The sequence below is a fragment of the Rhinopithecus roxellana genome, chromosome 13, assembly GCF_007565055.1.
Source record: "Rhinopithecus roxellana isolate Shanxi Qingling chromosome 13, ASM756505v1, whole genome shotgun sequence".
Classification (NCBI taxonomy): Eukaryota; Metazoa; Chordata; class Mammalia; order Primates; family Cercopithecidae; genus Rhinopithecus; species Rhinopithecus roxellana.
Window position 1 is genome coordinate 108565279 of NC_044561.1, and position 27733 is coordinate 108593011.

At 50.0% G+C, this 27733-nt stretch overlaps 1 protein-coding gene across 12 annotated transcripts in view; it reads left to right on the forward strand.

The window, feature by feature from the left end:
- EPB41L1 (erythrocyte membrane protein band 4.1 like 1) overlaps nucleotides 1–27733 on the forward strand; it is a 78516-nt gene that overhangs the window by 43290 nt on the left and 7493 nt on the right. For 3 of the 12 annotated variants that reach the window (XM_030914853.1, XM_030914855.1, XM_030914856.1), the window contains 8 exons: nucleotides 302–484; nucleotides 11717–12127; nucleotides 14537–14641; nucleotides 16625–16705; nucleotides 21133–21219; nucleotides 22357–22440; nucleotides 24458–24538; nucleotides 24870–24986. In XM_030914853.1, the coding sequence (XP_030770713.1) occupies nucleotides 302–484; nucleotides 11717–12127; nucleotides 14537–14641; nucleotides 16625–16705; nucleotides 21133–21219; nucleotides 22357–22440; nucleotides 24458–24538; nucleotides 24870–24986 (1149 nt within the window). Of the gene's footprint in view, nucleotides 1–301; nucleotides 485–11716; nucleotides 12128–14536; nucleotides 14642–16621; nucleotides 16706–21132; nucleotides 21220–22356; nucleotides 22441–24457; nucleotides 24539–24869; nucleotides 24987–27733 lie in introns of all 12 variants that reach the window. The other 9 variants (XM_030914852.1, XM_030914854.1, XM_030914857.1 and 6 more) reach the window with 5 other exon arrangements.

Consider the following 27733-nt stretch of genomic DNA (forward strand, 5'->3'; position numbering starts at 1 on the left):
CCAGACCTGTGGGCTTTGGGTAGAGTTTGGCTGTCCAGGCAAGGGAGAAGCAAAGGTGGCTTAACTAGACGTCTCCTCTTTTTCATCTTCAGTGCTCTGTGCCTTGGGATGTGCACCTGTTGGGGTAGTTCTCCTTGCCCTGGTTGGCCTCTGAGGCTGCCATGAGGGCGACACAGGTCAGAGTGGGAATCACATTGCTGGTGGAGGGTGGTGATGGTGACTGCTGCCATCATCCCTGCACCCTGCATCCCCCACTTGGAGCTGTTCCCCTAACACCACCACCCTCTCCATCTATCCCTAGTTCTTAGACAAGCCAGAGGACGTCTTGCTGAAGCACCAGGCCAGCATCAATGAGCTCAAGAGGACCCTGAAGGAGCCCAACAGCAAACTCATCCACCGGGATCGAGACTGGGAACGGGAGCGCAGGCTGCCCTCCTCCCCTGCCTCCCCCTCCCCCAAGGGCACCCCTGAGAAAGCCAATGAGGTAGGTGTCACCCTGAACCCCTCGATAGGGGCCTTGGGTAAAGAGGCATTGGGTTGCTACGTCTTGACTTACACTCATCCTCCACACCAGTATGCTTCCCCCATTGCTGCTTAGGGGCTGGTGGGGATGGAGAGGGTGGTAGGTTAGGCTGAGGGAGATGAATTCACTAAATCTTGGAATCCTGGGTCCTGGAGACTAACTTAAAACATGAAAAACTCAAGACTCATGGAAGCTTGGTGTACTTCCCTTCCATCAGCCCGAGTATAATGGGGAAGGGGTGCTGGTTAGAAATGCAGGTTTCAGGGCCCCAGCCTAGACCTACTGAATCAGATATTTGAACTCAGTGCTGGCATCGGCATTTGGACAAGTGCTGCCGAGGCTTTTCATGTGTACTACATTTTGAGAATCCCAATAGCTCTATCCAGAACTAGACCCTGTTGCGCCTATTGTGAAAACACGGATTGGGGAGTGGTCCCTCCTGAAAGGGGCTTCGGAGCCCACTGGAGGGGAATGGGCCCGTCACAGAAATCAGACCTGCTTCTGAGGCTTCAGAAAAGGATCTCACATGACCTGCCTTTCTGAGTGGAAAGCGTGGGGTGTTTTCTCGATTGAAGAAGAGATGAAGTTAGGATTTGGGGAAGCCCTGCATTTAGACTCTCAAGTCTGTATTTTTAGCCCTTGCTAAATCTTGGCGATATTTACCCCAGGTTATACTTAGGTGTTTTCTCCCTGAAGCTATTGCTTACTGGTCTGAAATCCAATTGTGGTGTATACTTACGCTGCCTGGGTTTAAATTCTGGCTCTGCTGCCTGCTAGCTGGATGACTTTGGGCTTGTTACTTAACCTCTCTGAGACTCGTTGGGTAGAGATAATAAAAGCACCTACTTCATGGGGATGTTGTAAGGATTAAACAAGATAACGCACGTAGAGGGAGTAGCAGAGTACCTCGATGTGCAGTGTGAGTTATTGTTTCACTTGAGAGTTCCAGACTTTTCCACAGAGGAGGTTAACTTCAAATCAGGATAAAGAAAGTATGTTTCAATCCAAAGTGTTAAAGTCAAGCATACTAATTTAACTAGAGGCATTCACAGATGACTTTTCTTTAACAAATAAAATTCCCCTTTCCTAAATAAAATAAAAGTTGAAAGGGCCCTGGGAACCTGATCAGAACCTTCACTTTACAGATAGGGGCACTGAGACCAGAAAGAGGAAGGACTTATTCAGTGTCATAGCTGATGGAAGAGGAGCCAGAACCCAATTTGCTTGTGACCCAGGCTATTGTATTTGCTATTAAATCAATAGCTGCCTAGGAGCAAGACCAAATCACATAAAGACCAGGTAGAGAGTCAATTGTATGTGTGCTGCCTTCTAATGCTTTGAAAATTGGTGATGCACCCATGATCTAATTAGCAGAGCATTTTATTGGATCAGTGCTACCCATGGCCTGAACCTGCTAGATAACAGACGGCTTTGTCTAGTAAGGCATAAGTCCAGAGAGAGCTACTGGGTTGGCTTTCTGGTTGGTGAGTCACAGAATTAGGGATGCTTTGGGGGCCTTTAAGGCTGGTGCCGTGAAAGAATGGCAGACCTCTGCATCCACGAAGGGCCTCTGTTTGCCTCTGGCACAAGCAAGACCCTGGACTGGGTGGCGGGGGCTGGTCTAGTGAGCCAGTGAACAGCACCCCCTTCTGCCCTTCAGTGTGGCCTCTAATCAATCCTGATGTGGGCTGGCCAGGCTTAGCCTGGCTGTGGGTGAGGTGGAATGCAGAGGCTACTGAAAGAGTGAGTCTCCAGAAGAGAAGGGTAAGATGAGCCCTGGGAAGTGGGGTCTAGAGCTCTGGAGTGTCTCAGTGTAGCCTGGTGTAGGGTGTGCTCCACCTGCTGGTGATAGCTGGAACTGCTAGAAGATGGGTCTTACTAAAAGGTAGAATCTGCTCCACCTCCCAGCCCCGCTCAGCCCCAAGAAGTATAGTCCACTGCTGGAAAGAACTATGGTCCAGGAGCTCACCCTGGAGCTATGGACCATTCAGAACTAGCTTACAGGCTCCCTTGGCATTTAGGGGCCTTTGAAGATTTGGGAGATGGGGAGGTGCCATAGACAAGGATTGACTGGGTCCTTGGGTGAGTAACTTCCCCTTTCTGAGCCTCATTGCCTAGTCCATTTTGGAGGACCAAAATTGTCATTCCATAGGGTAGTTGGGAAAGTGGAGTGAAATAATGAATATAAAAGCACTTTCTCAACTGGAAGGTGCTGGGCAGTCATGGGGCTATTGCTGATGGTGACTAGAATCCCTGATGCCAAAACCAGCTTTGTGGGGGGTATCCTGAAGATGCCCGTGTCATCCAGAATTCCTAGCAGCCTCCTCATATATTGTTGGACCTCACCTGGGCCAAGGGGAAAACAGTGGGAACTTTAACTGTTTCCATTTGCCAAACCCAAGTTTCAATGTTTAAAGGGGGTTGTAAACCAAACTGCAGTATTGAACCATAGCCTAAGCCAGAGACATCCAGGGAAGCCCTGGAGCCAGAGTCTAAAAGGTATGGCTCCAACATCTCTGAATGAGAATGGGCAGGGCATGGGGGAAGGGCACTGGGGCTGACTGTGGGCCTCCCTCCCTTAAGTAGCTCAGAAGGGCAGTCCCTCCCTAGCTCAGCCCACAGAGTGGCTACTCCCTGACCTAATCCACAAATCCTAAAGATGTGGGACTTAAAAAGCTGGGCTATTTATGGACTTTGTGTGTGTGTGTCTCTCTCTCTCCTACTTTTTCTCTCTCCCTCTCTTCCTGTCTCTGTCTCTCCTTCCCTTCCTCCCTCTTCCCCTTTCCCTGGCTCTGGGCCTCCCCTGCAGTCCCAGAGGACCCAGGACATCTCTCAGCAGGACTTGGCACCTGAGCCTGGAGCAGCCGCAGGCTTGGAAGTGTTCACTCAGAAAAGCCTCGCAGCATCTCCTGAGGTTACTGTCTTCACCTTCCTGTGCCCCTTCCTCCTGCCCACCTAGAACCACCCTCTGTGGTCTTAAGAAAACCCTTTCTCTGGGGTGAGGGGAATGTACCAGATTCTGCCAAGCAGATGGAAGCAATGGGTAACCCATGCTGTCCCCATGCTGTGATAAGGAAATGTCCCCATCCCAGAGATCCATAAAGGGCCAGCCCCTCCCTCATCCCTTGTTTTTGAGGAGAGACAGGACTGCAACCATTCTGGGAAGACAGAACAGCCTGCATTGCCTTGGCCTTGAAGGAGAGGCAGGAATGATCTCCCTCTTTCAGGCCCTGGTAAGGCAGGCGACTCTAGAGGCAGGCTTTGACTTCTATGCTAAGATCAGGGGTCATGGCACCCAGATGCCTTCTGCCTGAAGGTCTTGTCTCTGTTCAGAAGCCTGAATAAAGTCTAGCAGTGGCTAGTTAGGGCACGACATTCCAGCCATCTCCTGCCTGCATCTTCTCTGAACTCCCTTGGAGCTTGGGCCCATCAAAGAGGCAGGCAAAAGTGGACATCTTTCTCTAAGGAGTATCCTTAGGGTTGTAAAGAGATTGGTCAGGCAAGTGTTTGAAATGAGGCGACCATTGCTTCTATGCCCAGGGCGGCAGCAAGTGGAGGGCTCTTTGAAATTCCTGTGGCCCTGCATGGATGCTAGGCATAGAATCCAGGCCCAGGCAGGAGGCTGCACTCCCTCCTCTGCTGGGATTTCATGGACTCTCAGGGTTGGAAGGTATTGAGTGATCATCTGGGCAGAACTGTCTTCCCCGATATCTGCCGCTCCTCTGTTGGCATATGCTCTCCTCTGAGGGCCTGTACCTTTCTCCATTCTCAGAGAAAACTTCCGTGCTGCTGCAAACGTGCTGGAACTTTAAGAAAGACATAAATGAGCTACATAAGTGATAAAACATAAATCATACTTCTACTCTATGCATTTTTCTCAATCTAAAAATAAAAACAAAACTATCTGCGCACTCTCTTGAGGGAAATTGGACAGGAGTCAACAGCATACCAAGAACAGGGCCAGAGAGATGTCCTGGACACAGAGATGCTCCTGTGACCAAGGACAGGTGCCTGTTTGGGGAGCAGAGCCCACAACCTGCACCCCACGCCCCCATCATTCTCCTGGTAATGTCCATCCAGCCTCTTCCACAGCGGGTACTTTTGCTGTCCTTGGCGGCAGCCCATTAACTATTGGGAAGTTACTGTGTTGAATTAAAACCTGCCCTTTCAAATCAGCAGCCTGTAGGCCTCATTCTGCCCGCTGGTGCCCACTGCCGCTCTGCATCCTCCTCCAGGCCAGCCCTTCAGAGACTTGAACACCTCCCCTTCCCTAGAACACTTCACTCTCTTCGCAGTTTCTCCCAGGACATCGTTTCTGGAGGGCCCCTTATTCTGAACCCCCTCCTCTTATAAAAGGGCAGGCCTAGCTGGGCATGGTGGCTCACGCCTGTAATCCCAGCGCTTTGGGAGACTGAGTTGGGCAGATCACCTGAGGTCAGGAGTTCAAGACCTGCCTGGCCAAGATGGTGAAACCCCGTCTCTACTAAAAATACAAATAATAATAATAACAGTAACAATAATAATAATAAGCTGAGCATGGTGGTGCGTGCCTGTAATCCCAGCTACTGGGGAGGCTGAGGCAGGAGAATCACTTGAACCTGGGAGGTGGCTGTGTCAGTGAGTCAAGGTCACGCCACTGCACTCCAGCCTGGACGACAGAACAAAACTCCGGTCTCAAAAACAAAACAAAACAAAAATGTCAGGCCCCAAAATGTGACCCAGAGCTCCAGGAGGGGCCTGAACAGCCTGGAGTCAGGGGAACAGCCAGGCTGGAGAGTTTCTTGTCTGTTCCTTGAATGGCTGCAGGGCTGTGGCTACCTGGGGCTACTGTAACATTATCCCATCTTGTGATTCGGGTTAGAATGACTTTCACGCCAACCCCTCGGGCCAGGGGTGTGGCTCCACCCGTGCTTTCGTTCCGTGGAAGTTTTTCTCTTTTTGTTCAGTCTTCTTTTCCTCTTCAGGATCCTACGTTTTACTTTGTCCCCCGCTGCTCAGTATGTGATCTTGCGCATGGCCTCTCCCCTCTGGGATACCATTTCCTCTTCTGAAATAAGGATAACAATATCACAAGTTGCCATTTGGATTAAATTTAATAACTTAGACAAAGGGCTGGCATTGCCTGGCACATAGTAACTAACAATCATTATACGTTTCCCCTTTCTTCATGCAGTATTATTTTTCATTCTCTGCCAGCACCTGCTCCACTCACTCTTGCTTATCTAGCCTAGTTGCTAGTTAGAATTGGAGCAGGAATGTCCCAGAAGGAGGCTCATTGACTAGCTTTGGCCATTATTACCAGGCAGATGATGTCAGTACAGCTGGAATGGAGGCAGCTGGAGGAACCTGCTTCTCAAGGAAATGAGCAAAGGGACCTAGCTTCCATAGGCTCTCAAAGCACGTCCCTTTGGGATGGTTCAGGAGCTGTGGTCCTGAAGGCTTAATGACCTGAAGTAAAATCTCAGAAACCCACCCCAGACTTTACCTAGACCTTTCCCCCTTCCTTTTATCTCGCTTTCCCATGGACAAGATTATTTTAATGGGTTCTGATTCCCTGACAATCAGAAACATTTTCTCAAAACACAGTGGGGAACACAGAGTTTATGATGCTCTCTTGGGCCTTCAAAATTTTTCAGATCTTATGGGATCTGACAGACTCCTCACCAAGTCATAACCTGAAAAGAAGCCCAAGGTCATATAAACCTTCACCCTCCTGCTGCCAGGAGCAGTTTTGGGCACGTCTCCCTGTGGAGGTGGTCATGGTAGGGTGGAGAGGACACACTTCACAGAACTTGGCGTCAGAGACTGAGTTCGAGGCCTGCCTTTCCACTTGCTCCCTGTATGGCCTTGGGCAAGATGCTTCTCCAGGTCTCAGTTTTCATATCTGTATCATGGAGGGGCTCTAGTTGGGGCAGTGATTTCAAAGGAGAGAGGTACCTCAGGGCACTAAGGCTGCCCACACCCCCAACTTTACCAGGGCAGCTCTGTATTTCTGTCACATAGCGGACTTCCATTAAAATTTTGTGGGAAGGATCCTGTGGCCACAAGATGAAAAACCCAGTTACCTTCCTGCTTTTCTAACCGTCCTAGAAGTCCATCATCCCCTCCCAGGCATTGTTTGAAGAACTCTTGTGGGGAGGTAGAGGCTGTTGGGAGATGGCCTAACAGTGCTGCGATCTGGTGCTTTTTTTTTTTTTTTGAGATGGAATTTTGTTCTTGTGGCCAGGCTGGAGTGCAATGGTGCAATCTTGGCTCACCGCAACCTCTGCCCCACAGATTCAACCAATTCTCCTGCCTCAGCCTCCCAAAGTGCTGGGATTACAGGCATAAGCCATTGCGCCCAGCCTTTTTTTTTTTTTAGACGGAGTCTCTGTCACCAGGCTGGAGTACAGTGGCACATTCTCGGCTCACTGCAACCTCCGCCTCCTGGGTTCAAGCAATTCTCCTGTCTCAGCCTCCCAAGTTGCTGGGATTACAGGTGTGTGCCACCATGTCCAGCTAATTTTTTGTATTTTTAGTAGAGATGGGGTTTCACCATGTTGGCCAGAATGGTCTTGATCTCTTGATCTCATGATCCTCCAACCTCAACCTACCAAAGTGCTGGGATTATAGGCGTGAGCCACCACTCTGGCCTCTGGTGCTTTTGATGCACGATGATGCTTGGATCTTTGCCTTTCTCCCTTCCTTGATGCATTCTATTGAGTCCTTTTCTGCTCTTTATATGGGTTTTGTTAGAATTAGAATGGGCCCTGGTATTTGTTTCTTTTGAGTTGAACCCCACAGCGTTCAAGCTGTTTAAGCCATTGTGGTGCCTGGCACTAACCTGGCCATGTGGTATCTCCACGACTACTCTGCTTTCTTCCCAGAAGCCCTCGTAGAAAGGTTTGATTTCAGGCTGTGACCTGTGAAACTTAACACATCCCTTCAACTTGCCGTTAGATCACAGTTGGCACCTATATTCCGTGGTTGTAAAATAAGTTAGCAAAGATCTCCAGCCTCAAAAATCAGGCTTTCTTTTCCTGACTCTATCCTCTACTAACAGTGACCTTGCACAAGTCACTGACCTTCTCTAGACCTGTTTCCTCATTTACACAATATGGAGATGAGACTGGATAACATCGTAAGAGTACTTTTGACTCTAACATTCAAAGATTCCATGTGATGGAAACAACTTTCCCCTCTGACGATGGCAGTTATGTTATTAAAAGAGGAAGAGGAAGGGTCCTGGCCCATCCATGGATCTCCGTTTCCCCATGGCTGACATGGGGGAGGGCATAAGACCCCATCCCATTTTATCAAGTTGGGAGCAGTGGTTGAGGAAAATTGGTCAATAATTTATCAAGCACCTGATGGGAAGAGGGACCTTGATGAGAATGGCTGGCACATCATGCTTTCCTCTCCCCAGCCAGTTCTGGGGATGTGCTGTCCCAAAGTCAAACATTTCAGTGGTAGATTGGTCCCCTCTTACAAAGGGAAAAACTCACCCATTCTTTAGGTGCCTGATATTTCATGTTAACTCTTCTTGCTCCAATTGAAACACAGGGTTCAGAGCATTGGGTATTTATAGAAAGACAGTACACTAGGCCAGAAGAGCTCGGTCTCCTAAAAGTGACCACCATGCATCAGGAAGAAAGGCAGACAGGCCTTGCTGGTATCCTTGCCGATGGCAGACTCTCCAAGGTAGACGTTTTGGTGGACAAGTTCAAAGTGGAAGTGGCCACAGAAGAAATGGTGGGAACCAGAAGAGCAAACACCCAGCAACGAGGAAAAATGATTGCAAGTCCTGAAGACTTTGAGTCAGTGGGAGAGGAAAGCCCCTGGATCAGGGAAAGCCCAGGAGGGGCTGCCCTATCTTCTGGCAGCACATTGACAGAAAAGCTCCTTAAGGGCTCCAAGCTCAGGGCAGACACCAGAGAGGCAATCATCAGGAACCGCTGCATGTCACATGGTCAGCCGGAGGGCCAGACAGAGCTGAGGAAGGGGCTGGAGGAGCCCCACACTTGTGGGAGACCCACTGCTTCAGGGACCAGGCCAGCAGAGGTGGACGTCCTCTCTCCAGCCTCCGACAAGGGAGGACTCCAGTCGTTTCTGTTGGATCCAGCCCACGCAGAAGCTAGAGCTGAGTCGAGTGATGAAACTGATACCTCCTTTGCAGAGAGGAGCTTCTATTTAAACTATGAAGAAAAAGACTCAGAAGACCAAGTCCTCCCTCCACCCCTGGAGGAGAGACAAGGGCGCCTGGATGCCCCTCCTGGAGGTGAGCCCAGGCCGGCGCTAAATTCCTCAGACCTGAGGGTTTCTGCTGCTGTTTCCAGCAGGAGCAAGGACGAAGCCCACCTGGCTTCCCTAGAGGAAGGGGCAGAGACCCCCAAGAACCGTGGAGGACCTGGTGACCTGAAGGGACCTACTGCAGGACAGGCATTTGCTGAAGGCTGGGAAGATGCCCAGTGGGGAGTGGAAGGAGAGTTTCCCCACCCAACAGCTAGCGCAGCCCGAGAGGAAGGGGCCCCCGTGAGTGGAGATTTGCTGGGAAAGGCTGAGGAAAGTCCCACAGAGGAACTGAAGAAACACCCTCCTCACAGAGGATGCGGTGTGCGTCCCGAATCCCAGGCCTGCGCCCTCCCTCAGGCCATCCCTCTGTATGTCAGGAAGCCAGCCAAACCAGGCAGAGGCAACTTCCCACCCAAAGAGAGGGGAGTGGTTCCCATCCAGAAAGGAGGGGCTGAGCTGAAGGACCGTGAGGCCTCAGCATTTCTTCACATGGAGGTGATCATCCCCCTGCCGGCCTCCCCTGGTCACTCTGAGGACTTGGCAGCTCTGGAGGAAGCTTCTCCAAGCCCAACCTCCCATGGGTCAGGGGAGCCTTCGGAGCTCAGGGAGCCCTTTCTTAGACCTGTCCATCTTTTGAAAGCCAGCCCAGAGCCCAAGGACCAAGTAGGGTTTGTGGTGTCCCCTGCCACAGGAAGTGAGCGCAGGCCTCCTTCCATCACCAGCAGAAAGCCCAGAGTAGTCCCTGAAGAAGCTGAGGGGCGCATACCTCTGGGGTTGGGGTTCCCTCCAGTTCCCTCCCTCTCTGGAAAGAGGGAGATGACCTCTTTCCAGGTGGGGGTCCAAGAGGGCTCCATAGAAGATATTAGCAAGACCTCAGTGGCCAATAAAATTCGGATATTTGAGACCCATGGAGCTGAAACTCGCCGAACAAGCAAGGGTGAAGCAAGCGCCCTTCCAAATGACTTGTCTTCAGAGGCCCCCGTGGGACAGGCAGAGCAGCAGTGGAGTATGCTCTCAGACCTGGGCTTCACCCAACTCCAGCCCCCAGGGGACTTTGCTAGCCCCAAAGCCACACATTCTACAGTGATGCCTCTGGCTACCAGACACTTCAGGGAGGACACTTCTGCATCCTACCAGGAAGCACGCACAGAACTAGAGCCCGTGTCCCCCGATTCGGGCTGTGAAACCACACTGGCAGAAGCTACTGGAACTGGGGTAACTGGCCGCGTGAGCCCCCGCCCCCACCGCTGCTCCCCACCCATGGGGGCTGGCCGCATGCTCTGTAGTTTTTAGAAGCATGTTTCAGTGGCCCCTCGTCATTACTGCAATCAGAGGCTGCTTATCCATCCCTGTGAGTTTTTTCCCTAAATGGGCCTGGGTGTAGCTCAGGCTGAATGATGGGCTTCTCTGCTTGGCCCGTGTTAGCTTGGCCACAAAGACCCTCAGCTTTTGGTGTGACCTGGTGCCCAGAGGGTCACACAACCCCCATGGAGAAGGTGGCGCCATCACCAGCAAATGACACACCTGCTTTGCCTTGCCGCTCCTACCCGCTGGGTTCCTGCCTACCTTGCTTGGCTTGTCCAGCGATCTTTCTTCATCCTTTCCCATCCCTGGTTCTCCCGCCTTGGGAAAACTGACAGTCCAGAGGTTTCCATCCTTCGCTTCTGGTTCCCTCTCAGTCCCAGTGCCAAGTTTCTTTCTGCCTCCTTAAGACTAACTATCTTCTCTAATCCAGAACAAATCCGGAGATACGGTCAGGGAAGAGAAGCACTCCACCAACTTAGCAGCCAACACCCCTGGGAAGGGGGGGCGCCTGAGATTCACCAGCCCCTTGGGCCCTCAGGTCTCTGCAGCCCCTCTGTGCCCTGATGACCCGGTCACCTTCACCTGGCCAGGATGCATCACCGCCTTAGGTTCCCACCTGATGTGGCAGCACCTCTTGTGCTGCTCAACTCTGGCTTGTCTGGAATGTCTCCTTCACACCTCTCAACCTTCCAGAAACTGGCTAAATGGAGGCTCGCTTAGCAAGTGAATGTCTAAGCCCACTGAATCCCTAGAACCAGAAGCCAAGTTCTTTACAAATCTTTCATGGGTATTAGGTTGGTCTTTAAAAAGGATGTCATGAACCAGCCAAAAATGTGTGTGTGGTGTTTAATCCCTGACAGGCCAGTTGAGAGGTATGTATGTCGGACAAGAGTTGCTGGTTCCCCAAGGCACTGCCTTGGCCCGCTGTTGTCAATTACACTGATGGGACCAGAGCCTCTACTCTCTGACCTGCCCGTGGTCTACTCATGGAGCTCAGGGTAGAGCCAGCGTAGCACTCAGCTCCCAAGAAGCTCGTGCCCAAAAGGCCTGACCCCAAATGGCTCTTCTCTCTAGTAGATGCTGACCCCTCCCCCGGAGACTCAGTGGAATTGACAAACATGTTGGCTTCCTCTTTTGTTCCTCAAAGCTCTTGGCTCCAACCTCTCTGCCTTTCCTTCCTGGGTCTCCCTGAATCCCTGGATCTCCTTCCTTAGTTTCTGTTTCTCAATGCCCGCCTGCACGGATGGGCCTGGGGTCCGGGCTTCCATCCCTGCTGTTCGTGCAATGCTGCTTCCAATAAGCTCCCAGATCCACTACCCTTGGATGGAGCCTCCTGTCCAGGACTCACTGGCAGGACGTTTGCTTTGTACTTGCTTGTGCCATCAGTGTGAGACCCTCAGAAAGGGGCATCTCCACTCTTGAGTCGTTTTTGGTTTTTTTAAGCTTGTTATGATTTCAAGGAACCTTTCCTGGGGTGTTTTTCGTTTCCTGGTCTGCTCTTCCATTCGGGATGTCAACACAGCCCCGAGATTTCTCCTGACATTCACCATCTTGATTTCTCTTTCTCTCTCTCTCCCCACCCCACATCCCCATTCGTTTGATTTTATCTGGCCATAGAGAGCAGGGCTGAGGGAGGGCTCCGAGGAGAAAGTCAAACCACCACGTCCCCGGGCCCCAGAGAGTGACACAGGCGATGAGGACCAGGAGCAGGAGAGGGACACGGTGTTCCTGAAGGACAACCACCTGGCCATTGAGCGCAAGTGCTCCAGCATCACAGTCAGCTCTACGTCCAGCCTGGAGGCTGAGGTGGACTTCACGGTCATTGGTGACTACCACGGCAGCGCCTTCGAAGACTTCTCCCGCAGCCTGCCTGAGCTCGACCGGGACAAAAGCGACTCAGACACTGAGGGCCTGGTGTTCTCCCGGGATCTTAACAAGGGGGCCACCAGCCAGGATGATGAGTCTGGGGGCATTGAGGACAGCCCGGATCGAGGGGCCTGCTCCACTCCGGATATGCCCCAGTTTGAGGTACAGTGGAGCTTCCTCAAGAGCCGGGCCTGCTGGGCACCGCATGCTCACAGGGCCCAGGACTACCTGTGAGAAGACCGAGCACCCAGCCTGCAGCCTGAAGCTCTGTCTCGTGTTGCATGACTGCCCCTCCTCAGAACAGCATGGTTCTGTGCTCGCATGTTTGCCATCTCGGTTTACCCCTAACACGCGCTCCTTGGCATTTTAACCCTGTGACCCCATTGCTTGCTGAGGTCGAGCGATGACAGGTAGTCTGGTTTTACTTGACCCCCCCACCCCCACCTGTGTTGCATGGCACCTGCAGAGAGCATGCGTCTCTGGACTCTTGGGGGCTCCTGCAGCCTGGTCTGAAAGCTGAATGGTTTTTCCTGATCCAGGCCCAGGCTCGTCTCTCTGGAGTCTGGGCTTCCCAGGGAAGGGGAAGCAGTTTAAATCCATCTGGCCCTGGGGTCTCAGGGTGGTAATGGAAGCTCCTGGAAGAGAGGAAATGTGGTCATTGAGGAGGGACAGACTGTCTCTGGGCCTCTCTGTGGTCTCCTCTGCAGAGCTGTGAAGGGATTTCTCTAAGGCACATCTGCCCATATCATTCCTTTGCCCCCTCATCTCTTTTAGACCCAGGCTCCCTCCTACATTCTCCCTTCCTCAACGTTCCCAGCATTGACATACGAGCTTAGCCACTCCGGGCTCTCACTTCGTGCTATACAATCTGAGCAGGTTTTTTTTCTCCCTTTCGGTGCCTTACAAACCTATCATGTTCCAGGACCAAGTTCAAATGTCAGTTTCCCAGCAGGGGCTTGCTTTCCTGACCACCCTGGGCAGAAGTATTGCCCCCTTACCCCCTTGCCCTGTAATGCCTATGCTCCAGCACTATCCAAAGCGGTCAGGTCAGTGGCTGACGAGCCTACTCTCCTACCAGGTGGCACCTCCTCAAGGCCTGGCATATATTAGGCACTAATAGATGATTAACCGGATGAATGGCTGGGTTACAGGGTTGCAACCATCTATAAGAATCCCCTTCAGCCAGGCGCAGTGGCTTGTGCCTGTAATCCCAGCTACTCAGGAGCTGAGGCAAGAAGGCAGGGGGGATCACTTGAGCCCAGGAGTTCGAGGCTACAGTGAGCTTTGATCATGCCACTGCACTCCAGCCTGGATGACAGAGTGAGACCTTGTCTCTTAAAAACAAAACAAGAAAAAAAAAACAAAACCGGCCGGGCACGGTGGTTCACACCTGTAATCCCAGCACTTTGGAAGGCCAAGGCAGGTAGATCACCTGAGGTCAGGAGTTCCAGACCACCCTGACCAACATGGTGAAACCTTGTCTCTACTAAAAATACAAAAATTAGCTGGGTGTGGTGGCACCCACCTGTAATCCCAACTACTCGGGGGCAGGAGAATCACTTGAACTCGGGAGGCAGAGGTTGCAGTGAGCTGAGATTGCGCCATTGCACTCCAGCCTGAGCAACAGAGCAAGACTCCATCTCAAAAAAAAAAAAAAAAAAAAAAAAATCAGATGCTCAAAGGTCATAGTCACAGCTGGCCATACCCAAATAGACCCCACATACTCTCTACTTCACCCCAGTCCTCAACAAACCCTCTTCACTCATTGACATCTCCTGCCTGGGTGTTGCAGGCCTCCAAGCATATGTGGTTCTTGCTCTAAAGAAGAGTTCAGGCCGGGTGCGGTGGATCACACCTGTAATCCCAGCAGTCTGGGAGGCTGAGGCAGGTGGATCACTTGAGGTCAGGGGTTCAAGAATAGCCTGGCCAACATAGTGAAACCCTGTCTCTACTAAAAATACTAAAATTAGCTGGGTGTGGTGGCGTGGGCCTGTAGTGCCAGCTACCTGGGAAGCTGAGGCAGGAGAATCACTTGAACCTGGGAGGCAGAGGTTACAGTGAGCCGAGATCGCACCATTGTACTCCAGCCTGGGCGACAAAGGGAAACTCTGTCTCAAAAAAAAAAAAAAAAAAGAGAATAAAAAAGAAAAAAAAAAGAGTTCGGCTGACGCAGCTGAGAGGTGGTGAGCTCACCAGTGAAGTCATTCAGGATTCGTTGACATTATGTATAGAAGCAAAACATTTAGCCTGGGGCCTGGCATATAGTATGTTAATAAAATGGTAGATGTTCTAATAGTAGCCTAAAAAACAACTTATAGCCACCATGAGGGTGTGTGGCACAGGGGCGCAGGGCAGGCCTACCTGGTCCTGGTGATGTTCCTGGCTCTCCTCGCAGGCTATTTGTCTATGATATCACACCACGTCTCTTTTACCCGGACCTGAGTACCCTTCCAGAAATGTGGCCAGCTGTGGGGATAGGAGATAGCCTGCAGACCCCACACTGCAATTGCCTGTGAGCAAGGGTCATGCTAGGGTTTCAGTTACAGAGCATTCTCCCTCCTTTTCCTACAGCCCGTGAAAACGGAAACCATGACTGTCAGCAGTCTGGCCATTAGAAAGAAGATTGAGCCGGAGGCCGTACTGCAGACCAGAGTCTCCGCTATGGATAACACCCAGGTAACCTGTGCCTTCCAATGTACCCTAAGCACAGATATTGGGCATTTGGTGGTAGGGTCCCCACTGCTGTGGCCAAACCCCTTGGCCAACCCTTTTAATCCCAGCTTCCCTGGAACCCACATGTTAATCCTGATGCTCTTCTGTGCCTCAGTGTCCTCCCTGAGCTCTGGGAAGGGACGACAGGTAAAGCAGGTTCTTGTCCTGGGTAGACCATACCTCTTAAAGCCTCCATTTAGCCATCCATAAAATAGGAATGACCCTGTCTACCCCTTCCTCCTGGGCATATTGGGAGGACTGTACTGGCTAGTGGATTGGGACCTTGATGTTCACATTGCTTCAAGGAGTTGGAGAGGTTTCTTGAGGTATCCCAGGAGCTGCCTGGGGAGAGAAGAGGGAGAGATCCCAATTCAGCTTCAGTCAACAGCTCACCTTGGGTCATTTTTTATGCATTAGAGTTCCACATCAGATCAGTAAAATGAACAAAGTGAAAGAAGAAAACCAAAGATCATGTGTCTTGACAAGAAGCAGCACCCTGACCACCTGGAGAAAGCTATCAGGCATAGGCACAGGTCCACCACTTCCAATCCATTCCCTGCACTCCTTCTGTGCTTTTTAGACTTGGGAAATTAAGATTGAGGGTTTGATAGATGCCCTCTTGGTTTTTCCTGGCCAGAAGAGCTACAATGCTAGGAGCTTTTTGGCTCTGAGGCTAACCTTTTTCTCAAGAACTGAAATAAGACCAGGCACAGTGGCTCACACCTGTAATCTCAGCACTTTGTGAGGCCGAGGCAGGCAGATCGCTTGAGCCGAGGAGTACAAGACCAGCTGGGGCAATATAGTGAGACCCCATCTCTACAAAAAATACGAAAATTAGCTGGGTGTGGTACACATGCCTGTAGTCCCAGCTACTCGGGAGGCTGATGTAGGAGGATCGCCTGAGCTCAGGAGGTCGAGGTTGCAGTGAACTATGAGCTAGGATTGCACCACTGCATTCCAGCTTGGGTGACCGGGAAAAAAAGAGAGACAAAGAGAAAACTGAAATAAGACATAAACCAATACAACATGGGCAATTCTTTTGTTTCCAGAATTTTTTCTCCCACTTTTATAATGATAGTAGGAGTTTATGAGGCCGCCTACTACAGGTCAGGACTCTTGAGTTCTGATGAGCTGTGTGACCTTGGGCAAGCTGCTTTCCCCCCTGACCTGTTTTGTTTTAGTAACACGTGTTTCTGTTGTGTTTTCCCACAGAAAAGCATAAAGAAACTAAAATTGGCCCTAGATCCCACAGCCCAGTAACCCTTATCGACATAAAAACAAAACAACAAAAAAAAGTTTATAGTTATACAATTCAAGCAGAACAAAATGGGATTTTTCTTATATTACCACCCAGAAAAAAATATAAGCCTATTCCAACACAGATACCTACATCTCTATATACTTAACAATGTTTACACAGAAGCGATCATTTTCTTACACGTTACTTTTCTTCTTAGTAATTATTTTGGAGATCACTCCTTGTTGGCCTACATAGACCCACCTTACTCTTGTTCATCTCACTTAGGAGGCAAATCTTGATTTACTTCACTGTCTCCCAATGGCGTGCCTTGTGGTTGTTTTTGTTTTGTGCAATTCATAATCAGCGCTGCCGTGAATTTCCTTGCTGGTACTTCTCGGCGAGCTTTTCAAAGGTTATATCCAAAGAGTCAGTTCCTAGAGATGGCTAGGTCAAAGATCACACTCATTGCAATTTGGATAGAATTTGCCAGATAGTCTGAAATTATTTTTTCTTTATCAGATACACTGGTTGAAATGTAATGAGGGCCTGTTGCACCTCTGTGATTTGGTCTGTGTGCAGCCCCCTGCCAGTGATGTTCACTCACACAGCCTGTCACTTTGTAACTGGGAGGCCGTGAGCCCAGGTGACAGATGCTGCAGGTGTACCCGGCTCTCCCCAGCTCTAACGACTCCTCCTCTGGTCAGCAGGTTGATGGGAGTGCCTCAGTGGGGAGGGAGTTCATAGCAACCACTCCCTCCATCACCACGGAGACCATATCGACCACCATGGTAAGTTGAACCCAGGAGGCTTCCCTCTCTGACCAGCCCCCTGCCCCGCCAAACAGCCAGCGAACAAGCTAATATCGCCTGGCTGATTCAGGAAGTTGTGAGCTACCCTTGCTGCATCAGGCATGGGACATAAGTCAGCTGTTTATTGTCTGGGGCTTTAGTTGCCACAGGACATAGAGACAGGCCTCAGTTTTCCAAAGGGAGTAATGTGGGTGGTGGAATCCCTGAGTGTCAGTTATCTAGACCATCTCAGCCGCGGCAGGGAAAGAGAGAGGATGGTCCTCTTTGGTTATTGGCACCCACGAATCTCATCTTGCATTGATATTTCATTGGCTCATCTCACCTCCACTCTGAAGGTGAGGCTGGAGTCCTTCCTGTGGACCCATCCTGGTGGCTGCACATTGTCTCGTGTCTTAGACCACTTCCTTGCCTTGGTCAGTAGATGGCGTGCGGTGACCCTAAGTTGGAACAGGATTTTTGGAACCCCCCCCCCTCATTGAGAGACCTCATGGTTCTGCTACTTATTTGCTGTCTGACCCGTGAAGGAAGACCCTTGGCCTCAGGTGTCCTCATCTGTAAAATGGCAGTAATCCCCATTCTACAGTTCTTAAGGGACCCCGGCAATACTAGATCCTTTCATGATTAAACAGAACAGATAGCATTTGGCACACAGGTTGTGGTTCCAGGCAATGTGCTGAGACTCCTGAGTGGATCATCTCAGTGGATGCTCTTCCCTCCACAACCTTTACAGATGAGGAAACTGAAGTTCAGAGAGGTAAAGCGACTTACCCAAGGTCACACAATTAATAAGTGGTAGTGCCAGGTTATCCACAGGCATTCTAACACCAGGAGCCCCACTTTCAACCCCAGCCACTCTGCTCTGCTCCCTTAATCCTGACCATTGTGAACATCCGCCACATGGGGCTGGGGCTGCGGTTGCGGCCGCTACTCGGGCTAGGAAAGGTAGCAGTGCTGGAGCCAGATCTATCTTGAGCCACTGAGAAGTTGTTTTCAAATGCTTTTTCTTGCCAACCCCCTGACATATACATAGGAAGGGAATTCCATTAATCTAGACTAGCCAGCAGGTAGGTTTTGAATACACAGAAATTTTAAGATCAATAAGTCCAAACTAGTTACCAGCTTGCACACCTTTCCCTGGTCACTCAGTTCCTCCTCTCCCCTCAGTCCTTCACCATGTGTCATTGGGATGCTTGTAGGGCTAAATTTAAATCCATACGTATGGTGAGCAGGCACTTATACCATTCATTTACTCATCCATCCATCCATCCATTCATTCATTTGTTCCAAAAACATTTATTAGTCTCTACTATCTGCCTGGTATGGGGGATACAGTTGAAGAAACTATACTGCCTGCTGGGATTCATTCATTCAAATGACCGTCATGAGCACCTTTAATGTGCTGTGCCCATGTATTTAGGTTCTGGGCATACAGTGGAGAACAAGGCCCAGCTGTCCCACTTGCTGGCTGGATGACCTTGGGCAAGTCACCTGAACCTCTCCAAGCCTCAGTTTTCACTTCTGTAAAATGGGTGAGGGTAGAGGGCAGTAATAGCATGACCTCAAAGGGCTGATGTGAGGGGGAACCAAAGCAATCTGTGCAAAGCCCCGAGAACAGTGCCTGGCACATAGTAAGTGGTCTGAAGATGTGAGCTGCAGTTACTTCTTTCCTACCTTCATGGGATAGGGTAATAACACTCTCCTAGGGGCCACCAGGAAGGCAGCTATGGGGTGACAGCTCTGCCAGGAGGAGCCAGGAAAGGCTTTCTCTAGGCAGGGACATTTGAGTGAGCTATGCTTGAAGGATAAATTAAGGTACAGTCCTGGGGAAAGGCATTCTAGACAGTGGGAAAAGCAAGTGCAAAGGGCAGAAGGGAAGAAGCATAGCATTTGGGGGAAGGCCAGTGGTCAAGAAAGCCAGATGTCAAGCACATGGAGGAGGAGTCGGGGGTGAAGAGCTGGAAAGGAAGTCTAGACCAGAGCTTGATGGGCCTCAGATGTCATATACCAAATTCAAACTTCTGTCGTGCAGACAATGGGGAATCACTTAAATTTTTTACATTAGGGACATGATGTAATCAGATATGTGTTTCTGTGTTTTAGAAAGATTATTCTAGCAACCTCTGTGGATGAGGGACTTGAGCAAAAAATTCTTCCCTCCTTCTCTCTCTCTCCTTCCTTCCACAAGTGTTGATTGAACACCCATGATGTGTACAGTTCTGTACCAGCCACTGTGAATCCAGCTGAAGAAGGGAACATCCCTGAGGTCTGGGGCCCACATGCCACTGGGAGAGACAGAGAGAGAAGGCAGGGAACCAGCTTAGATGTTGGTGCCCAGGCTGGGTTGGGGCTGGAGTGCAAGGAGGTGGATGCAGAGAAGGGGTCAGAGTTAAAGGATGCCTGGAGGGAGGAAAGCCCAGGATTTGGTCGTTGGTAGGATGTTCAGGGGACAAGAGGAAAGATGAGCTCATGACACTGTTCACTAACCAGTGGTTCTCAAAATGTGCTTCCAGGAACCTGTTAGCAAGGCAGGTCCTTTGGGCTCCTCCTTAGACCTATTGACTCGGAAACTCTAGGGTGGGGCCCAGCAGTGTGTGTTTTTCCAAGCCCTCCAGCTGATTCCTCTGCTGATATAAACAGAGCACTGGGGAAAAGTGCTCTTTAATGACAAGCATGTGTTGGAAGTGGAAGAAGCAGTGAATTCCGTTCGAGATCGGATGAATCTGAGGTGCCTGTGGAACGTTTCCAGGGGAAAATGTCTAGGACACAACCGGTTTTAAAGGCCTAGGGTCCAAGAAAGATCTGGGCTACAGGTGAAGGGATAGGGGACTTTGACTTCCATGAGGCAGCAGAAGCTGTTGAGTGGCCGAGGTGGCCCAGAGAGTGGGTGGCAAGTGAGGAGAGCCTGAATGTGGAGGGAGAGAGGGCTGAGTTTGCCTTGGTCAGGGAGAAGAACTGCTCCTCCTAGAGGCAGGTGATGGGACTGGCCAAGGATACAGGAGAGGAAAGGAGGAGCAGAGGGTGCCTTGTTTTGAATGACTGATGTCCCTAGTGGTGGCCTCTGTTTTCAGTGTGAAGGTGGAGATGAGGCTTTGCCCTGGGAAAGACAGAACAATGAGAGAATAAGAGGCTTTAAGGAAGACCTTCCCAGAATGATGCTAGGATTCAGAGGGGTTAGTGTCTGTTAAGGGGAAAGGAAGGATTGAGCCCGGAAGCTGCCCTTGGAAAGCCTGCTGCTGGACCACATTCTGGAACTGCAGGTGCATCTGGGAACGTGCCTTGTGGTACAGTACCAAAGAACCAGGCTGCTGGCAGCCTCAGCTGGATACAGGTGTGGGAGCGGCAGGGGAAAGTCAGTGAGTTTCTGTTCTCACCTGCCCCTTGGTAGGCAGAAGTCCAGATCTAGTGCCATGCCCGGACCAGAACAAGAGGTCAGGCCACTGAGGACCTGCAGAATGGACACAGTTCTGGGTCTCTGGACAGACAAGGCTGAGCCCTGAGATGGTGCAGAAAGTAGGAGGTAGAAGCAGGCAGCTGGGCCCTGGCCAGATCAGGGGCAGTAAGTCTGGGGACAATTCCAAGAAGATCTAGCAGTTAGATTTTAAGGTAGGGCCAAGAGAGCTGTTTCAAGGGAAAGATTCCCAAGGGCAGAGTGGCGTGCAGAGTGTGTCAGACTTAGAGTCAGACAACATGGAGTTAAGTTCCAGCTCTACCACTAGCTTGCTGGGGGACTGAACACTTAAGTTTCTCTCACCCTCCAGTTTCTCATCTGCAAATCAGGAATATTAAAAATAATGCCCTACCGGTGTTATGAGAATTAAATGAGATAAGGCATGTAACATCCTTAAAACAATGCCTAGCACATAGCAAGCACTCAGAGAATCATTATTATTATTCTAAATAGCCAGCTTATGCCCCTATATTTATCCTATGTATTCTGGTTTGCAAAACCTTTTCTACTCCATTGGCTTCATAGGTTCTCTGTGGGATTGGGGCAAGGGTCCCTTTTTACAGATGAATCTGCAAGGCCCATAGAGAGGAAGTGGCTCTGCCCCAAGTCACATGGCTCGAAGGTGGCAGAGCAGGACATGAACCTGAATCTGGCAACTCCTCTGCTAGTGCTTCTGGAGAACAATGCCATGTCTTGATCACTACAGTGTTCCTAACGCCAGACAGTCTGTAAATGTTGGTTGAATGAGTGACTGTGCAAGTGTGCGAGTGAACGAGTGTGTGCCTGAGTGAGCAAGGGATGAGTGAGAGGAGGCAGAACTGAATGATGCCTTCAGTCCTTTGCTTCTACTGTTTCTACTCAACCTTGTGGTCGTCATAGCTACGTGGCCACGTGCTCCGGCCATCCTGGGGGCCCACCCGGCTGAGAGCTGGCCATCTGAGCACTATTGTTTCCCCAGGAGAACAGTCTCAAGTCCGGGAAGGGGGCAGCTGCCATGATCCCAGGCCCACAGACGGTGGCCACGGAAATCCGTTCTCTTTCTCCGGTAAGTGGGCAAGGCCAGCTCAGGCTAGGGGACTCCACACTGAGAATATGGGCATGGACCCATGTATGGCTGGCAGGAAGTGCAGTGTTGAGCCCAGAAGGCACCCTTCTAGGTGCAGAGCCAGGAAACTGTACCCTTTTCAGTTGCCATCAGGGCTCCCTGGTGCCTGCTAGAATCTCATGAGTGGCCCTCTCCCCTCCACCCAGACATTTAAGTGGGGCATTGGTGGCGTGTGAGGGTGAAGCGGCCCCTCACCTTAGTGGTGCTGCTGATGGTTCTTTTGCATCTGCCCTCCCTACTAACCAGGAAGAGCAATGGACTAGGAGGCCAGAGGCTTGGATTCTGGACCTGCCTCTGTTGGTGCCTGCCCGGTGACCCTGAGTCTGTCACTGTAGGGTCGCTTTCAGCTCTTGCATTCTCCAAGTCTGTGGTTCTCACTGTTTAGCTCCGTAGAGAACGTGCACCTGGCTATGACAGGTTGGGGCGTCAGGAGGGCTATGTTTCCACCTTGGATCCCTTTGGTCATTCTTCCATGATGCCAGGATTCTTAAATTATAGGGTATTGTTAGGATTCTGGGCCTCAGGAATCTCAGCGTCTAGGAATCTCAGATTCTAGGGTTTGAGAGTTTGTTGGGTCTAGGTTTCTGAAGATTACAGTATTCTTGAAATCTTTTTTTTTTTTTTTTTTTTTTTTTTTTTTTTGAGACAGAGTCTCGCTCTGTCGCCCAGGCTGGAGTGCAGTGGCCGGATCTCAGCTCACTGCAAGCTCTGCCTCCTGGATTCACGCCATTCTCCTGCCTCAGCCTCCCGAGTAGCTGGGACTACAGGCACCCGCCACATCGCCCGGCTAGTTGTTTTTTATTTTTTGTATTTTTTAGTAGAGATGGGGTTTCACCGTGTTAGTCAGGATGGTCTCGATCTCCTAACCTCGTGATCCACCCGTCTCGACCTCCCAAAGTGCTGGGATTACAGGCTTGAGCCACCGCGCCCGGCCTATTCTTGAAATCTTAATGGCTCAAAGCATCTTGGCTTCGAAACGTCACCTTCACGGGGCCCTTTACCCCACTCTGCCCCCACCCCTCCAGAGCCCAGTGTCCTTACCTGACACCCTGGGTGGGGGGTGGTTATATTCTGCAGATCATCGGGAAAGATGTCCTCACCAGCACCTACGGCGCCACTGCGGAAACCCTCTCAACCTCCACCACCACCCATGTCACCAAAGTGAGTAGCAGCAGGGTACCCCATGCCCCCAGCCGAGCTGCAGGCGAGAAGGTCATGACTGTTATTCAGCTTTGGTTCGCCATCTGTAAAGTGGGCAGAGAAAACCTGTAGTGTTTACCAGTTTCTAGAATACTGTGCACTTTGTCCTGTGCCACATGTTGTTCTAGGCACAGGCCCTTCCCACACGGCGTTGACAGCCAGGCTAGAGGGAACAATACTCTCCTCTTTGAAGTAACTGTGAACCATGGCGTGTGCACCTTGTAGATGGAAAATGCTGGAGGAATCTAGATGGGGTGACATATGAGAGGCCCTGCAAGAGTCAGGAAACATCTCCTAGAAGAAGTAGGGACTGAGTAGAGTCTTGGAAAGCCAGGCAGGACACCTGAGGGAGGAGAAGACAGATGCAGGTGTTCTAAGCAAAGCAGAAGAGGGAAGCAGAAATTGTGTGTTTGCTTATTTGTTTGTTCGTTGAGCAGATGTTAGTGAGTGTCAACTTTATTTGTGTTGGCCTCTGTGCCAGGGGCTGCTGGATGTAGCCATAAGTGAGGCATGGGACATGAGAAGCACCTGTAGGGGGTGTAACTGGGAAATTAGGTTGTACTGGCGACAGGGAGGTGGAATATAGAGCAAATAACAAATACCAGGACACATTTGACTCTGGAGGATCTGGGCCTCAGGGAGATTGGAAAGCCATGAAGATTTTTAGATTGGAGGGTAACCCAGTGAAAATAGGTTTAAGGAGAGAATATCAGATCCACTAGGATGTGTAGATAGGTGGGAGAAAGAAGAGGGAGAAGTATGGAGAGAGATGGATAGTAAATAACTCAGGCCTGATGGGGAGGGCCTGGACCAGGGTGTGAGTCAGAGCCCAGGTGGGAAGAGGTAGGGACAAAGGAGGGAAGCCTTCCTGGGTGACCCAGCAATAAGGACAAGGGCTAGTTGGGAGGCAGGCAGGCTGATGCATCCATACCTATGTGGCCAGGAGGAAGGCAGGAGGGCACCTAGCCAGGGCTGGAGGCCTGGAGCAGCCAGGTTGATGAGCCATCAGAGGAGAACTCTGGTCAGTTGCACCGGGCCTTCGTGCACAGACTGTCCTGGCCTCTGCCTGCGCCTCTGCAGGATTCAGCACTTTCTCACATACCCCACAGAGAACCCACTCTCAATAAAAACATTACTGAGCAATGTTGACTTCTCTGAAAGCTTTATGGGAGGTTTTACATCCCACGCCCACAGCAGACAGTTCAGGAAACTCTTCTTCCCTAAGTCCCTGCCAACTGGGAGCCCCCTCTTCTTTCTATCCGCTCCTGACTCCAGCTGGGATTCCCCACAGACACCACCCTGCTTTAACATGCCAAACAATTAGGTCCCGCCTCAGCTATTGCTTCGAAACTTGTCCAAATCCTGTGCCTTCAGAAAACAGTGGAGGTCATAAGTATCATCAATCTAATTTTCTCTTGTAGTATTGTTGGAAGTTGTTCAAGGCAGAACCTTGTCACCATTCACATTTCATTCATGTGTTCATTCAACAAATCTGCATTCAGCACTGCCCTGGTTAGATTGGGTGAGGGAGTGGGAGAGGAGGGGATACAGAGATGAACAAAATACAGACCCTGCCTTCAAGAACTGGCAGCCTGGTGAGGTGAACATGGCCACAGACACACATATGGTGGGCACCAGGCAGAGAGGTCCAGAACTGTGAGAGAGACAGACTCAGTGCTCAGGGAGTACCAAGGCAGGAAGGCAGAAGCATTGCCAACCAGGGTCTGAGAGGCAGCATTGGAGCTAGGCTTGGAAGACCTAGATGGGGTGGTTTGGTAGTTTTGGGGAGTGGTGGCAACCAGACAAGATCTGCAGTTCAAAGTCCAAAACCAGAAAAGAAAAAATCTGAGGAAGTCAGGAGAGAAGGTAACTGCTGGTTCTCAGCCCTGCCCTTGAGAGATGATTTGGGTAGGTCCCCTCTTGAGGCTGCTGCCCCAACAGGACCCAAGAGTGACCTCACCTCCCTCTCCCTCTGCAGACTGTGAAAGGAGGGTTTTCTGAGACAAGGATCGAGAAGCGAATCATCATTACTGGGGATGAAGATGTCGATCAAGACCAGGTATGGGGGTAGGGACAGTTCTTCCCAGTGCCACTGCCCAGTCCTCAATCCCTCCTATGTCGGGTTACCCATGGATGGCTACGCTCATGGGCAGAGAAGGTGTCCACTTCTTGCTGACCCTGTTCAGATAAGAAACCCCCAAGGAAAGGGCACTGGATGGGAGCCAGAAGGAGCCAGAAGAGCCGAGCTCTAGTCTCTCTCTTTAATGTTGACTTTGCCCCTCCCTGGGCCTCAGTTTCTCCAGCTGTGCACTAGAGGGCTTGCTGTTTTTCACAGTCTCTCTCATCTTGGATATTTCATGGTTCCTTCCTTTGCTGTTCTTTACCACCAGGCTCTGGCTTTGGCCATCAAGGAGGCCAAACTGCAGCATCCTGATATGCTGGTAACCAAAGCTGTCGTATACAGAGAAACAGACCCATCCCCGGAGGAGAGGGACAAGAAGCCACAGGTAAGGCTCCTGAGGCCCAGCAACCATGAGAGAGAGGAGGGATCAGTAGCAAGATCCTCTGAGGGCCATTTCCATCTGAGAACCCAATGGCTTGACCCCTAGTGCAACTTTGACCCGCCCCCCCACCAGCCTTCCTGATTTGCTGATTTGGGCACCTCCCCGAGAGACAAGTCCGTGGGGAGAGGAAGGAAGACTGGTTCCTTGGCTTCTTTGGGGTTTCAGGCTCCACATCCAGAAAAATAAATCCAGAAGTGGTTAAAAATTTTTTTAAAGGGAGGGAAATGGAGAGAGGAATGACAGTGGATATTGAGGTGGGACAAATGGAGGCCCTCATTATCTCCTTGGGCATTGCCTATAAACCGGAAGTCAGAAAAAGTCCTACTAGGCCCAGTGCCACATTCCTGGCCCTGAGTCTCTCTCTCTATTTACAAGTCACTGAATGTTGTTAAGGGGACATGATGACCAGAGCCCTTGATCTCTTCTGTCTTGCTTGATTGCAATTTTTTTTTCTTTTTGAGATGGAGTCTCTGTTGCCCAGGCTGGAGTGCAGTGGTGCAATCTTGACTCACTGCAACCTCCGGCTCCTGGGTTTGAGTGATTCTTCTGCCTCAGCCTCCCGAGTAACTGGGACTACATGTGTGCACCACCTCACCTGGCTAATTTTTACATTTTTAGTACAGATGGGGTTTCACCTTGTTGGCCAGGCTGGTATCAAACTCCTGTCCTCAAGTGATCCACCTGCCTCAGCCTCCCAAAGTGCTGGGATTACAGGTGTGAACCACCACACCTGGCATGATTGCATCTTGACTTCTGAGACCTGCATGGGCCAAAATCCTAGGGAACCTATATTCTCCTGTTTAATTGTAGGCCATCAGTGCTTTAGTGAATAAGATAAATAAGATGATGTTGGGGCAGATAGGGCTTTTAGCAGCCTAAATTAGGGGAGGGGTTCTTCTGGGCCCTCTGGAAATTTACCAGATCTTATCAGATCTATAAAACAAAATCCCATAGACATTGAGTTGGATAAAATAAGCCAGGCACAGAAAGTATAAACTGTATGATTCCATTCATAGGGAGTCCAAAAGCAAGCAAAACTAATCTACAATGTTGAAAATCAGAGTATTTCTGATTCTCTGAGAAAAAAATCCTTCTGATTTTTCTGTTACTTCTGGGATGCAGTATTCACAAGGAAGAGGGAAGGGCCACAAAGGAATCTTCTAGGGTGCTGGAAATGTCACTATTTTCAACTGGGTAGGTTACATGGATGTATAGATATAAACACATTTATAAAATTCTTCTCTCACTTAGAGTTGTGTACCTCACACATTTCACGGGTTCTACCACAATGAAAAAAATCCATCTCAAAGACCCCACAAATATAATCACTGGTCTCCTTTTTGCCCTTTTCCTTGAGTGAATGAAACCAGTCTTTTCTAGAAAGATACAAGAATGTTTCTTTTCCTTTGATTACCAGACCCCTTAATGTCAGAAGAAAAAGCACTGAAACATTTTCCTGCTGCTTTGAAAGGCTGCTAACCTCTGGTCTGAACTAGGGCTGTTCAACAGAACTTTCTGCAGTGATGGAAGTGTTCTTTCTGTGCTGTCTGGGATGGTAGTCGCTAGCTGCACGTGGCTACTGAGGACTTGAAATTGGCTAGTCTAAAAAAAAATGTGCTTTAAGGGTGAAATACGTGCAGGATTTTGAAGATTTAATATGAAAAAAAGAATGTAAATTATCTCAATAATTTTTACATTGGTTACATATTTAAATGATAAGGGATACATCAGGTTAGGTAAAATGTACTATTAAAATTAAATTCACCTGACCGGGCATGGTGGCTCACACCTGTAATCCCAGCACTTTAGGAGGCCGAGGCAGGTGGATCACCTGAGGTCAGGAGTTTGAGATCAGCCTGACCAACATGGTGAAACCCTGTCTCTACTAAAATACAAAATAAGGAGTGGGGATTCGTGGGTGCCTGTAGTCCCAGCTGCTAGGGAGGCTGAGGCAGGAGAATTGCTTGAACCCAGGAGGCGGAGGTTGCAGTGAGCCAAGATAGCACCATTGCTCTCTAGCCTAGGCAACAGAGTGAGACTCCATCTCAAAAATAAAAATAAAATAAAATTAATTTCACCTGTTTCTCTTTAAATCATTTTGGATGTAAACTAAAATTGAGAACTTTGATTGTGAAATTAACATTTTCCATTTATCTAGAAATATTTAGAAAGACAGAAATATATAGAAAATTTCAGAAATGTTATCTAGAAAATCTATTATCTAGGAAAAAAAATATTTTTTTTTGAGATGGAGTCTCACTCTGTCACCCAGGCTGGAGTGTGGTGGCACAATCTTGGCTCACTCCAGCCTCCACCTCCCAGATTCAAGTGATTCTTGTGCCTCAGCCTCCCAAGTAGCTGGGAATACAGGCGTATGCTACCACACCCAACTAATTTTTGTATTTTTAGTAGAGACGGGGTTTCACCATGTTTGCCAGGCTGGTCTTGAACTCCTGACCTCAAATGATCTGCCTGACTCAGCCTCCCAAAGTGCTGGGATTACAGGTGTGAGCCACTGCACCCGGGCCTATGTAGGAAAATTTTAAATTCCATGTGTAATCCACATTCTACTTCTACTGGACAGCACTGGTCTAGAAGTGTAGGTTGGCCATGGGTAGAGCCTACCTCCCAGCCTTCCTCAGACTTTCATACAAGTGATTGCCATTCCTATCCCCTCAGTTTTTCAATCA